The sequence below is a fragment of the Mastomys coucha genome, unplaced genomic scaffold, assembly GCF_008632895.1.
Source record: "Mastomys coucha isolate ucsf_1 unplaced genomic scaffold, UCSF_Mcou_1 pScaffold11, whole genome shotgun sequence".
Classification (NCBI taxonomy): Eukaryota; Metazoa; Chordata; class Mammalia; order Rodentia; family Muridae; genus Mastomys; species Mastomys coucha.
The window spans coordinates 30969880-30984998 of record NW_022196893.1 but is presented as its reverse complement, the minus strand read 5'-3'; the positions used below and the strand labels follow the sequence as shown (position 1 = coordinate 30984998).

The 15119-nt window shown below is 45.8% G+C and overlaps 1 protein-coding gene across 1 annotated transcript in view; it reads left to right on the top strand.

Annotated features, from left to right (window-relative positions):
• The window catches only part of Cers5 (ceramide synthase 5), a 39150-nt gene extending 25835 nt beyond the window's left edge, over positions 1 to 13315 (top strand). Inside the window, 9 exon segments of the mRNA XM_031355647.1 lie at positions 683 to 740; positions 5224 to 5274; positions 7340 to 7432; positions 8791 to 8919; positions 9015 to 9121; positions 9765 to 9921; positions 10996 to 11016; positions 11018 to 11104; positions 12465 to 13315. Of these exon segments, the coding sequence (XP_031211507.1) occupies positions 683 to 740; positions 5224 to 5274; positions 7340 to 7432; positions 8791 to 8919; positions 9015 to 9121; positions 9765 to 9921; positions 10996 to 11016; positions 11018 to 11104; positions 12465 to 12680 (919 nt within the window). The 3' untranslated portion in view covers positions 12681 to 13315.
• Positions 13316 to 15119: the final 1804 nt, after the last annotated feature.

The window sequence follows — 15119 nt, the reverse complement described above, 5'->3', positions numbered from 1 at the left end:
GCCTGCAGAGTTGGCTCACTAATTAAGTGCTTAATAGTCTAGCAGAGGAAGAAAGCTTATTCTCAGCACCCACATCAGGGAGCTGATGACAACCCTCTGGAACTCCAGGTCCAGGAGATCTGAAGCCCCTGGCCTCCTTGGGCACCTGTCCTCAAATGCACACACGCACGCATACAGGCAAATACCTGCAGGTTTTTTTTTTTGTTTGCTTGTTTTTTGTTTTTGTTTTTCGAAACAAGGTTTCTCTGTGTAGCCCTGGCTGTCCTGGAACTCACTCTGTAGACCAGGCTAGCCTTGAACTCAGAAATCCGCCTTCCTCTGCTTCCCAAGTGCTAAGATTACAACATGTGCCACCACTGCCTGGCGTGTGCTTTAAAAGTTAATGATGCAGTATATCTGTTTTTTAAAAAGCCCATTACACTTTTTGGGAAGTTTTCCTTTGCTGAGGACTGTTGTACTTGAAATCAAGATATTTAATTCTCTAGAAATAGCTGTTAGTCACTGACATGCAATTTAAAAATTGGGTACTGTGAAGGGTCTAATAGGAAAAGTGTATTCTTTGTGGGACAAACGTTCAAAGCCAGTGCTGGCTTTTCAGAGATTGGTTTTGTCTCAATATACTATCATGATTTCCCCCCCTTGGAGTGGACATTTGTGTAACCTCTATTCTTTGCTCACCCAGGTGGAGATTCACTTTTTATTTATTTGCCTTCTGCTGCGGAATCAGATTTTTCTGGTCGGTGAGTCTGAACTCTCTCTGTCCTCTCACTGGGTTTAGTCATGACAAGATGCCTGGATTCTAGAAGAGGATATTAAATATCTTCAGCCATTTCTATCTCTTTTCTGAGGTAAGGCTGCTCTTGAGCCTCTGTACACTGGGATTACCAGGTGTGTGCCAGCACCACTCCCAGCAGAGGTCAGCATTTTCCCTTAAGTTTTCTGTTGTCATGCCCAGTGCAGTTTATATACAAATAAACATCTTCTACTTTGGGTTTCACTTTACTAATTTCAAGACCCCACTGTTTCCTCTAAATACCCTTAGTAATTAAGTCTGAATAGTACATAATGACTTACAGAGCACTGGGAAAATTGCAGTTCTAATGAGAGGAAATGAGGTTGCAGACCACTCATTTGGTTTATTCTGAGATGTGTGCTCCCTGGCTGGCCTGGATCTAAGTGATTCACATGCTTCTCCCTCCAGAGCACTGGGATTAAAAGTGTGGCCTACCATGCATGTCTCACCTTAATTTTTGAGACAGGTTCTCTCAGTAAACCCATAGCTCACCTGTCTTTCCCTGAAGCGTGGGGCTGTAAAGCCTCTGGTGTTTTCTGTGGTAGCTGGGGAACCTAACTCAGGTCCTCGTGCTCCGATGGAAAACACTTTGCCAACTGAGCTCTCTTCTCATCTCCCCAAATTTTGTTTCTTTTTTTTTTGTTGTTTGTTTGTTTATTTGTTTGGAGACAGGGTTTCTCTGTGTAGCCCTGGCTATCCTGGAACTCACTCTGTAGACCAGGCTGGCCTCGAACTCAGAAATCCACCTGCCTCTGCCTCCCAAGTGCTGAGATTAAAGGTGTGTGCCACCACTGCCCGGCCCCAAATTTTGTTTCTAAGACAGACTTTCATTATGAAGCCCAGACTTTCCTTGAATTCATGGCAGTCTTCCTGCCTCAGCCTCCCAAGTGCTAGAATTGTAGACAAGACTCTACCAGGCCTTGCTTGGAAATTTTGATTACTTTTTTACCCTTATACATGTTTTCCTTTAAATGCTATATATAATTGAGTCTTCAAAGGCAGATGAAAATTTAATAGACCCAAAGGAAGGAACTGACAACTACATAGTCACAGCCGGGGTGCCATGTTCTCATTGACTAAAACGTTACGTTTGTTTGTTTTTGTTTTTTGAGAAAAGGTTTCTCTATGAAGCTTTGGCTATCTTGGAACTTGCTCTGTAGACCAGGCTGGCCTTGAACTCACAGAGATATGCTATCATCTGCCTCCCAAATGCTGGGATTAAAAGTGTGTGCTACCGCTGGGCGGTGGTAACGCACGTCTTTAATCCCAGCACTTGGGAGGCGGAGGCAGGCGGATTTCTGAGTTTGAGGCCAGCCTGGGCTACAGAGTGAGTTCTAGGACAGCCAGGGCTACACAGAGAAACCCTGTCTCAAAAAAAAAAAAAGTGTGTGCTACCATCACCCAGTGTGCAATGGTGTTTTGCCTGCTTGTATGTCTATGTGAAGGTGTCAGATCCTGGAGTTCCAGACAGCTGTGACCTGGCCATGTGGGTGCTTATATCTAAACCTGGGTCACCTGGAAGAGCTGCCAGTGTTCTTAACCACTGAGTCCTCTCCAGCCCCATGATCAAGATTTGTTCTTTAAATTATGTGAATGAGTGTCTGTGTATCTGGACGTGGGTGTGTGTGTGTGTGTGTACCCAGGAAAGCCAGAGTGCTAACACCCCCCACCCCAAAAGCTGAAGGTAGAGGCATTGTGGGCTACCTAATATGGGTGCTAGGAATTGAGCATGAATCCTACAAGGACAGTAGTCCTCTTAACTGCTGAGCCACTTTTCCATCTCCTGTATGCTTGTATTTGAAAAGAAGGAAAATTTAAAGTCTGTAAGCTTTCTACATGTACATACATGTAACAATAATGATTAAAGAACAAGAGGCCATGAATTGAGAAGGCACCAGGAAAGGGACATTGGAGGGCGTTGGAGGGAGATAGAAACTATATAATAATAATAATATTGATTGATTGATTGATTGATTGATTGATTGGTATTTTCAGGCTCTCTACACAGCCCTGTCCTGGAGTTCACTATGTAGACCAGACTGGCCTCAAATTCACAGAGATCCTTCTGCCTCTGCCTCCTGAGTGGTGGGACTAGAGGTGTGTAGCACCATATCTAGCTGTATATTTTAATTTTTTAAAAGTATTTTATTTTTATTTTATGTGCATTGGTGTTCTGCCTACATGTATATCTGTGTGAGGGCATCAGAAAAGGGGAGCTAGACTATTAAAAAGAGGGAGAAAGAAAACAAAGGGGGCCAAAGAGGTGTGCTCTGTGGTTCAGGACCATTGCTGCTTTTCCAGAGGAACTGAGTTTGATTCCCAGCACCTGTGTCACATGGTTCACAACTGCCTTTTTTTTTTTTTGGTTTTTCGAGACAGGGTTTCTCTGTGTAGCCCTGGATGTCCTGGAACTCACTCTGTAGACCAGGCTGGCCTGCCTCCCAAGTGCTGGGATTAAAGGCATGCACCATCACTGCCTGACCCAACACCAACTTCTAGCCTCTGTGGGTGCCCACATACGTGTGGCAGACACTTACACAGGTACATACACATATGAAAAAATTTAAAGATATAAAATGTAGAAAAAGAAGAACAAAGTAAATCTAAAGTAAATTAAAAGAAAAATAATCAACAGTAGAGACTGAAGTGTGGCTCACTCAGTGAGGGCCGGGATGTGATCCTGGGACTGTGGGTTGGAGAAAGGGCAAAATTAATCACGAAATACTCAATAGGTAAATGTCAGTCCTCCAAAGGGTTCAGTTAAAATTGATAACTCCACACCAGGTGCAGTGGCACTTACCCATGATCCAATGTGCAGTCAGCTGACACATGAGGTTCAGGAGCATGAGGGCATCCTGGGCTACACAATGAGACCCTGTCTCAAAAGAAAAATTTTAAAAATTGATGGGAAGTATGAATTAGCAACATAAAGGAGGTATCACTATACACCCTTTAGATACTACTGATAGGATATAGAGATAGTATTGTAGACAATTTAAACATTTAGAAAATATTAACAACATTTGCTGGGCCTGGTGCTGCAAGCCTTTAATCCCAGCATTTTGGAAGCAGAGGCAGTTGGATCTCTGAGTTTGAGGCTAGCCAGGGCTACACAGAGAAACTCTTATCTCAGGGGTGATGGAGTGCCATAGCACACATTAATAATAACCACAGCACTCAGAAAACTGAAGCCAGGAGGTCTTGGTCTGTGGCCAGCTGGCCCCCAAAACAAGAAAGAAACAAGAATGACAAAATAGAGTGGAGAATGCTGGAACGACGGCATAATGTTAAGAATGATTACTGCTAGTCATAGATAGCTCAGTGGTTAAGAGCACTGGCTCATCCAGGGGATTTGAGTTAATCCCCAGTACCCACATGATAGCTTACAGTTATCTATCTGCAATCATCTTGTAGCCTCTGTGGGCACTGCACACATGTGGTACACAGACAGATATGTAGGTATAACACCCACAGACATAAATGATGAAATGAAGAAGAATGCATCCTGTTTATGCAAAGGACTAAAATCCAGTTCCCAGCAGTTGGGTGGCTCGTAACTGTAATTCCACCTCCAGGGACCTAAGACCTCTGGCCTCTGCAGGTACCTGCACTCATGTATATAGACAAACACATACATAGTTTAAAAGCATGTCTCTTAAGAATGCTGGGGCTAGGATCGAGAGACAGAGGTCAAGAGTGTGCTCTGTACAAGATCTGAATTGACTCACAGTAACCTGTGAATTTGACAGCCCTAGGGAATCTGACATTCTCATCTATCTGGCTTTTGGGCACCCAATATTGTGCACAAACTCACATGTGTACCCATCAGTTAACCTACTAAATGAATAATTTTTTTTTTTTTAAATGGGGCTAGGAAGATAACTGAGTTGGTAAAGTGCTTCCCATGAAAGCACAAAGGCCAGAATTGGGGTCCCCATTGCCTCGGTGTCGGAGGCTGGCCTAGAGCTCGTGCCAGTCCTGCCTCTGCATGTACCACTAGACCAGCTTCTCTTTGGTTTATTAACACAAGGCCTTACTATGTAGTCCAAGCTGGTCCAGAGCTCACTGTGCAGCCCAGACTAATCTCCAACTCAAACTCCAGTGCGTGTGAGAACTGCAGTGAGGTCAAGGCAAGCCTGGCTTTCTTTTCCTTTTTTGCCTCTTCTGTTGTGATGGTGGTCTGATTTTGTTTTTGTTTGGTTTACTGAGACAGACTCTTGCTAGGTAACTCTGGCTGGCCATTAACCTGCTTTGTGGGCCAAACTGGCCTCGAACTTGAAATCGCTGCCTCAGTATCCCACATGCTGGGATTGCTGGTGCACCACACAGCTAGCTTTCCTCCTCCTTATACCCCTGACTTAGAGAAAAGGACTATACAGAGGAGCAACATTGGGGATCAAAGGCCAACCTGGATTATGTTTTTTCCTTAGATGCCTTGGTTCTGGGATACCCGACAGTGCTGGTACAACTATCCATATCAGGTAGGACCTGAGCCGTTTATTTGTGTAAGGTAAGGTGGGTGACAGTGCGTCAATCCAGGGCAGGTAGCATAAGCACCGTTCCCTGACACCATGAGTCAGTCCTTTGAGGCACAGAGTCAAGGCATCTCTATCCACCAATGAGCTTTTTGTTCAGGTCCCATTTCTGCATGTCCTTGCTGTACTGAGAGGAAAAACAGTTTGCTGGTGCTAATAGGTCTTTGCTGCTCAGATTCAGTCATTTTACATTAGGAGCTATTAGAACCCTCACGGGTGTCTTGATTCTAGCCTGTACTTTCAACATGTCAGGGAAGTGAGAAGTTGTGGAGGAAAGGAATACCTAGGCCATTTATCCAGAATTGCAGACACAGCAGTCAAGTTGTGGCGTGGGATGTGTTAGCTTTACCTCATCTCTAAAAGCGGAGAGAGGAGAGGTTTCTTATAGAAAGCTTTGTACACCGAAACCCCTAATTTATCAAGATAATCAAGAGCATTAGCTTTTTTAAGCTTGAAATATAGTTGTGACCATGGGTCTTCGGTATTCTCGGAGTTCCCAGGAGGGAGAGAATTTGGAGAGGTTTCAGTAGTTGAAGGAACTGATGGATTCTCAAACCATCTCCAGATTTTTAAAAGACCCATCCTTATAGTTCTGCTCCTCTAAAGCCACTCTGGGTACCAATTTGTCTTAGGTGTGGTTTCCACTGCTGTGATGAAACACCGTGACCAAATGCAATAGGGAGAGGAGAGGGTTTGTTTCACTCACAGTTCCTCAAAAACAGTTCAGCATCCATCACCTCAGTGATGCTGACTTCTTCTTAATCAATGCTAATTTCTCAGACGGCTGGCCAACTTCAACTGTTTTAGTAAAACAAATTCATTTTATTGCTTCTTTTCTCTTGTTTTTTTTTTTTTTTAAAGATTTATTTATTTATTATATGTAAGTACACTATAGCTGTCTTCAGACACTGTAGCTGTACACTGTAGCTGTCTTCAGATGCACCAGACAAGGGCATCAGATCTCATTATGGGTGGTTGTGAGCCACCATGTGGTTGCTGGGATTTGAACTCATGACCTTCTGAAGAGCAGTCGGTGCTCTTCCCCGCTGAGCCATCTCACCAGCCCTTCTTTTCTCTTGTTATTCACAGCTCCAGCTGACTAGATGCCATGGATTCTTTCCATAAATGGCTCTGTACCTTTGATTCCTTCTGACTTCACAAATCAGGCCTCCATTGTCTGCATGGTTCTTAATATTTTTATCTTCAAAGCTCAAACAAAATAGTCCACTGAGCTCCCAATACTCAATAGTTCTTGTAGCCCAAAGTAACAAAGTCCTTGCACAATTTTTACCAAAACCTGATCATGTCTGTCACAGCAATACCCCACTTCTGGTACTAATTTTGTATTAGTCAGGGTTCTCTAGAGTCACAGAACTTATGGTAGTCTCTATGTAGTAAAGGAATTTATTGATGACTTACAGTCTGTAGTCCAACTCCCAACAAAGGTCAGTAGCAGCTGTGAATGGAAGTCCAAGGATTTAGCAGTTGCTCAGTCCCACAAGGCAAGCAGGCAAAGCAGAGCAAGCCTTCCTTCTTCCAATGTCCTTATATAGGTCTCCAGCAAAAAGTGTGGCCCAGATTAAAGGTGTGTGCCACTACTCCTTTAATCCCAGATGACCTTGAACTCATAGATCTTCCTATCTTAAGCTGGGATTCATAGCCACTATGTCACCACACCTTTAATCCCAGGTGACCTTAAACTCATAGATCTTTGTATATTAATCTGGGATTCATAGCCACTAGGCCTCAAGATGTCCTTGCCAAGATTCAGGTTGGAAACTTATATCTCTCAGCCTCCAGATTAGGGTCACAGGTGAGCCTTCTAATTCTGGATTGTAGTTCATTTCAGATATAGTCAAGTTAACAACCAGGAATAGCCACTAGAGGCGCAAAGGGAAAGGTTGATGTCTCATGTAGCTCCAGTCTCCGAATCTTGGCAAACAGTGAAGAAGAGGGGCTGGGACGGATACACCTGACAAGCTGGAGGTCTAACTGCTCTTTTCTCTTCCAGCCACTCTCAAGAGAGCTCTACTATTATTATTTCACACAACTGGCTTTCTACTGGTCTCTTATGTTTTCTCAGTTTATTGATGTTAAAAGAAAGGTAAGGACATCAACCCTCAGCTGCTTTCTAACAGCTCTGCCACTGCTATAATAATACTCTCTCCCTCGTGTGACAGAAAGTGGGCGTGACATCACTGTCATTAGCTTTCCATAACTAGTGATGGAGCATGTCTAAGGTGGCCGGGGCAGGGGGAGAGCAGCCAAGCAGTAGATATGCATGTTCTGTCCTTCTTTGCTCTAGTGTTCTTTTACACCAAAGCTTGGGGAGTCAGACAGAACTTGGGGTACCAAGGCCCGGCTCGAGGAAAGCCTTGATTTAGAAAAATGAAGGTTCAGAAGAGTGAGTTGATGTTCCACAGTGACAGTTCGCTGTGGCTCACATTTTATAAAACTACATCTGACAGAAACAATTTAAAGGTGATAACTTTGTTTTGGCTCACAGTTCCCTTCCTTCCATCGTGCAGGGAAGGTGTGGCAGTAACTCAGTTCATGGCAATAGGTGTAATGGAAGTCAACTATCACTGAACAAGGAGGCAGAGAAAGTGCCCTGGGAGCCATCAGCCTGCTGTAGCCTTTGGATGGCAGCCCCCTCTTACCCACTGCCAGCTGGGCCTTGCCATTCCTAACGTTCCACAGCCTCCCAAGATAGTGTGGCCAGCTGAGCAAAGGCATCCAAAGGCTGAGCTTGTAGACATTTTCACTTTTACACTGAAGCATCTAGTAACTATTGAAGAGTTCCTCAGGGCTGACTTGGCCTGTGAACCCAAGAAAGAAAGACTAAAGTATTTGCAATAAGATGAATTTTTGCTGGGTGGAGGCACATGCCTTTAATCCTAGCACTCAGGAGGCAGACAGGTAAATCTCTGAGTTTGCGACCACCTACAGAGTGGGTTCCAGGACAGCCAGATCTATACAGAGAAACCCTGTCTTGAAAAACAAAACAGCAGCCAGGCAGTGGTGGCGCACGCCTTTAATCCCAGCACTTGGGAGGCAGAGGCAGGCAGATTTCTGAGTTCAAGGCCAGCCTGGTCTATAGAGTGAGTTCCAGGACAGCCAGGGCTACACAGAAAAACCCTGTCTCGAAAAACCAAAAAAAGAAAAACAAAACAGCAATCAAGCAGATGAATTGCTCAACTATTAAGCAGTTAGTTCTCTGTCAGTTTTAAGGTTAATTTTAGTTGTGTGTGTGTGTGTGTGTGTGTCCATGCATTGAGTTCAGGTGCCCACAGAGGCCAGAAGAGGGTGCCTTGGAGCTAGAGTTAACAAACAATTGAGAGCCACCTGGCAGAGGGCTAGGCACCACAGTGCTCTTAAGCACTGGGGCACAGGTTAAGACCCTGGGGATAGCAGCACTCGGGTTGGTTTGCACAGCCGTCCTTAGCTGCCACCTCTCCCCAGGACTTCCTGATGATGTTTATCCATCATTTGATCGGCATCGTGCTCATCACCTTCTCCTACATCAACAACATGCTGCGCGTGGGCACTCTCATCTTGTGTCTGCATGACTCCTCAGACTCCTTGCTGGAAGTAAGAGCCCCCCGATGCTCATGGTTCCTTTCTCCCTTTCTTGACACATGAGAACGGGCTTTCTCCCCAAAACTCATTTTTTATCTTTTGTCTAGGCTGCCAAGCTGGCCAATTATGCCAGACGTGAGCGGCTCTGTAACGCCCTGTTTGTGATCTTTGCTGCAGCTTTTATAGTCACTCGTCTAGGAGTCTTCCCATTGTGGTAAGTAAGTCTCAAGGCTGTGAGCTGTACCTGTTTAGTTTTTCTATTCTCTTCTTGCCAGTTGAACACTGAGGCCCAAGGACCCTGCCTTTGCCTTTAGTGTCACTGATCCTCTGTGGAGTCTGCAGGACCTCAGCCGCCATATGCAGCGACTCCAGTGAGCCTCGCATCCCTCCTTCACAGAGCTTTCGGCCTCTCCTGTTTTGATATTGCTCTGTGCCCTCTTCCTCATCCGGACTAGCACAGACATGTGCACGCACGTCCTTCTATACTTGTGGCCTAGACTACCAGTCAGTGCTGTTGGGGATTTTGTTTAGTTGCAGCAAATCATTCACCCACTGCTGTCTGTATCTGAGAATCGAGATCATTCCTAGGCTACAGGCCTGCTGCTGCCCTGAACTCCGTGAGTGATTAACAGTAAGATACCCGTCACTTGCCAAGGCTCCATCTCTTCCTCTTGTCTTAGAAGGTAAAGACACCTTAGGCTCCTTTCCTTTTTCTTTTATTCCCTATGAAAGAATTATCCCTGTTACTGCGGCAAGTAAAAAGTATGCGGAAAGAGGACAGAGGTCTGCGTCCTAGGGATCAGCTGCTTCTCTGCCTTACTCGACTCTACAATTTTACTATTGTCTCCTCCTTCTAGGATTCTGAACACAACCATCTTTGAGAGCTGGGAGATTATTGGGCCCTATCCTTCCTGGTGGCTCTTCAATGGCCTTCTCCTGATCCTCCAGATGCTGCATGTCATCTGGTCCTACCTAATTGTGCGAACTGCTTTCAAAGCCTTGAGCCGAGGAAAGGTAAGGACGGAGCATCCTTCCTTGTCTGGACCATGTAGGAACATGGGTGCTACTCTGCAGATCTCTATGCAGTCTGGAGCCTCAGCACACTGGCAGGCTAGGATGCAGCTCAGTCACCTCAGCTGCAGGAAGCCCTGAGTTTGATACCAGCACCAGCATGATGGCGTACGTGTGCCTATAATTCCTGTGCTAGGGAGATAAAGCGGGAAAATCACAAGTTCAGGTCACCCTTTGCTAAATAGTAAGTTTGAGGCCAACTTGGAATACTTGATCAAAAAGGGGGGTGGGGGGTTGGCTCTTGCAGTGGAGCTGAGGATGCAGACTGGAAGCCTGAGGGCTGGGCTGTCTAGGAATGAGCGGTGTGGTGGTCCTCTAGTCACGCTAAGTCAGCTTTGCTGTGACGTGCAGGACTGGCTTCTAAACATCTGCCTCACTATTTGAAGCGAGAGTCTTCAGTGAAGTCTTAGGGCAAAAGTCACAAAGATGGAAGCTGAGCCCAGTCTCGTGCGCTCTGGCTGGGTAATCTCAGCCCCGAGAGAGGCCATTTAATGATAGAACATGAAATAGAACATGAAATTTGCAAGTTCTGAAGCAGTCACACTGGGTCAAGGCAGGAAGCTGTCGGTTGTACAGAATCCCAAGTGCAATGGGCTCCATTAGAGATGTTAGTTCCAGACTGCATAATGGATGTTGCCTGGGTATTTATTATCTTTCTTTTTTTTTTTTAAAGATTTATTTTATTTATTTTATGTGTATGAGTATACTGTAGCTGTACAGATGACCGTGAGCCATCATGTGTGTGGCTGCTGTTGAACTCAGGACCTCTGCCGGCCCCACTCGCTCCTGCCCGGCGCGCTCCAGCATAATTCACTGTAGCTGTCTTCAGACGCACTGTAAGAGGGCGTCTGATCTCATTACTGGTGGTTGTGAGCCACCATGTGGTTGCTGGGATTTATTATCTTTCTTGTCATTGTTCTTGATGGCGGTACTTGCTTTCAGAACTTGTGTGGTATGCCCGTGCATCTTGTAGCTACTAGACATCTCTCTTCTCCCCTGCATTTCTCTCCTGACTAGGTGACCTACCCAGGAGGGATTAGACCCAGACTCTGTACCTTCTGCTCTTTTCTCACCTCCTTCCTCTTTTCTATGCCTGGTGGCAGCTGGACAGTTTCATCCTCTGCATGTAAGTGCATCTGTGCGTCTAATGTTCAGAAGCACCTGTCTGAATGGTTCTCCTTCCAGCTGTACTTCCTGGTCCCGCCTGTCTTACAATGTGTTTGTTCACCTAACCTATGTGACTGTTGTTGACTGGAGCTGAGATTTCCAGATTCCTTCCCCAAATTAAGTCTGTGATGTGGTCTGCCTGTGTGCTACTCCTCACCTCACTCTGGACATTTCTCCGAGTTGAGAGTCAACAGCTATAGTCAACTGCAGAGTCACAGAACATCTAAAGCAAATGCCCTTCCCTTATAACAACAGCTGGAGCCATGTTCCTTCCTACTAATGCCCCCCCCCCCTTTTTTAAAGTTTTGTTTATTACTGTGTCTAAGTACACTGTAGCTGTCAGTTCTCATTATGGATGGTTGTGAGCCACCATGTGGTTACTGGGATTTGAACTCAGGAACTCTGGGAGAACAGTCAGTACTCTTAACAGTGAGCTATCTCTCCAGTCCCCCCCTACTAATGCTCTTTAAATGACATGCATCTGTCACAGTTTGTATCTTGCAGGGATCATCATCCTAACACACATGTCACTGGGTTTTCTTTATTTTTTTGGCCCAATATAGAGAATTTGAAACATTCTGATATTCAGGGTAACTCATTGGAAACTGCCACCCTAACCCTAACCTCTCATTTGAAAATACAAAACAAAAGCATGGGTACGCCGGGCGGTGGTGGCGCACCCCTTTAATCCCAGCACTTGGGAGGCAGAGGCAGGTGGATTTCTGAGTTTGAGGCCAGCCTGGTCTACAGAGTGAGTTCCAGGACAGCCAGGGCTACACAGAGTAACCCTGTTACGAAAAACCAAAGGAAAAAAAAAAGCATGGGAAAGCCACAGCTGTCGGCAGGATTGAGAAGGCTTTCCACACTGTCTGCCCACTCACTCCTGGCTCCTGAGTGTCCTGGAGGTGCCAGGACTCTATGTTGAGGCCAGTGATAGCAGCACTCAGGATAACCAGGGTGATCAGCAGATAGAGTCATGACATGACATGGCATTCGTGTGCATTGCTTATATGGCTTCCCCAGTTCTCTGTGGTGGACGAGGGAAGAAGTACTGGAGTTTCCCTCACAACTAAACATGGACTCCCTGTGGTACCAGAGCAGCCTTTCTGGTATAGAATGGCATAAATGAAAGCAAAACAGAAAGCAGGCAACATCTATTCACAGTCGCAGCCGGTGGTGCAGATAGCATTTAAATCAGCTGTCACCTGACCCTAGAGACAGTGTACAGCAGAGGGCGCTCCTGGGTCTTCTGAGATCCACCTGCCTTAGGAGTCTATGAGAAGTAGCATGCTTACTGCATTTGCTCCTGTCCCACTCAGGTGTCTAAGGATGATCGCAGTGATGTAGAGAGCAGCTCAGAGGAGGAAGATGAGACCACCCACACAAACAACCTCTCTGGCAGCAGCTCCCGCAATGGTGCCAACTGCATGAACGGCCGCATGGGAGGCAGCCACTTGGCTGAAGAGCAGAGGACTTGTAAAGCCACTGGCAACCTACATCTTAAGACCTCCCCACATCTACACTCCTGTGACTAGAGGGACTGCAAAGCACTGAGGAGAATCAAAGAAACAAATATTTTTGTGTTTTAAAGAAACTCTGCTGCTTTGTATTTAATGCCCCCTGGTCCTTTCAGTAATATTATTGGCTCTGTTTGTGTGGTTTTGTGTGTTTGTACATTTGTACTGTGTATATGGGCGAGTTTCACTGACTAGGTTGGGACACAATTCTGGATTACTAGTCATTGTCTGGTCACTTCTGAACCCACCTCAAGTCCAGCATTGGTTGCATTTGAATTAAGCTGTCTCCAGACCATCTGTGTCCTTGTCCCATGGCTCGACTCTAAGTTCCTGGTCCACCTAAATAAGTGGTGCCACCAGACTCAGCTCCAGGACTTGAAAACTGTTCTTTTGGAGGAGGAAGTAATATTTCACCTGATGGAACACTTTGAATAGATACCCAGGGTCACTGTAGCCCCTAGCTACACGTCCCCCTTCCCACTACCTGATAGTGTCAGGGACAGCTACTGACACCCTGCTGCTTGTTCAGTGGTGCACAGGAGGGGGCGAGGGTAGGAGGATGAGCTGAGATTTGGAGAATGGTAGCCACTGGTTGTGCTGTTAATGATTTTATATACTATTGTTTATTCTGTGATTAAAGTGTTTCAACCAACCCTCTAATGTCTTTTTAGTAACTATCCCTGCTACAACTTTGGCTGCCTGAGCCTTCTTGGGGCTGGAGTTACAGACATGCACCATATTAATTTTTCCATGGGCTGAAGGGAGGCTCAGCAGTTAGGAGCACAGGCTGTTCTTGCAGAGGACCCAGGTTTGGTCTCTAGCACTGATATAAGGCAGCTCAAAACTGTCCTGAACTCCAGTTTTGGGGATCTGTCTGGTACGCCCCTCTGGCTCCACAATCACCTACATGGATGTATATATAGTTACATATACTCAGGCATAAACATAAAGTAAAATAAAGCCTTTTAAATTATTATTTCTGCCAGGCAGTGCTGGTACCCACCTTTAATCCCAGCACTTGGGAGGCAGAGGCAGGCAAATTTCTGAGTTCGAGGCCAGCCTGGTCTACAGAGTGAGTTCCAGGACAGCCAGGGCAACACAGAGAAACCCTGTCTGGGGGCGGGGGGGACAACAACAACAACAAAAAAAGACTCTTAGACATCCAAATTTTTCCTTTATGCATGCTAAGAGGAATCTGACAAAATAGCTATATCCTTTAAAGTAGACATATTTAATTGGTGTACTGGCTAGTTTTGTGTCAATTTGACATAGTTATAGTCATTTTGGAAGAGGGAACTTCAGTTGAGAAAATTTCCCAACTAGATTGGCCAGTGGACAAACCTATAGAGCATTTTCTTAACTGATGGTTGATGGGGCATGGGGGACAGCCCATTATGGATATGGAGTCAGTCCCTGGGCTGTTGGTCCTAGGTTTTTTTGTTTGTTTTTGTTTTTTGGGTTTTTTTTGTGTGGGGTTCCCCCCCCCCCCCAGACAGGGCTTCTCTGTGTAGCCTTGGCTACCCTGGAGCTCACTCTGTAGACCAGGCTGGCTTCGAACTCAGAAATCCGCCTGCCTCTGCCTCCCAAGTGCTGGGATTAAAGGCGTGCGCCACCACTGCCCTGGTCCTAGGTTTTATGAGAAAGCAGCCTGAGCAAGCCATGAAGAGCAAGCCAAGAGCAGCATCCCTCCATGGCCTCTGCATCAGCTCCGGCATCCAGGTTCCTGCCCTGTTTGAGTTCCTGCCCAGACTTCCTTCTGTGATGGATAGTGCTATGGAAGTATAAGGAGTTTGCTAAGAAGCCAAGGTTCGTCAGGGTGCCTGTTCTCATCTTTATCATGAAGCCTGCCACTTCATGTTTGAAGGTGCCATAGATGAAGCCACCATTTCTTCTTAGTTCTCTCTTGTCTTTAAACCTGTAAACAAACTTATCCTAATCCAGATTTTCTCATATGTTAACTATATTCCAGAATAATTTTCCTAGTGATCATTTATAGAGATATTTCTAGAGGCTGTGTACATGGAGGTATTCGTGTGGTGGTGAAAAGAAGGTTGAGGACTGGCGAGATGGCTCAGCGGGTAAGAGCACTGACTGCTCTTCGAAGGTCCTGAGTTTGGATCCCAGCAACCACATGGTGGCTCACAACCATCTGTAGTGAGATCAGACGCCCTCTTCTGGTGTGTCTGAAGACAGCTACAGTGTATTTACACAGGAACGAGCGGGGCCGGAGCAAGCAGATCAGGGCGGCAGAGGTCCTGAGTTCAACTCCCAGCGGCCACACACATGATAGCTCACTGCCATCTGTACAACTACAGTGTACTCATACCCATAAAATAAGTAAATCTTTAAAAAAAAGAAAGAAAAGAAGGTTGAAAGCTGTCTGTGGTGGTTTAGTGCCTGTAGCTCAAGCACTGGAGAGGCTGAAGCAGGATTTTGAGGCCAGCCTGAGACTTGGTC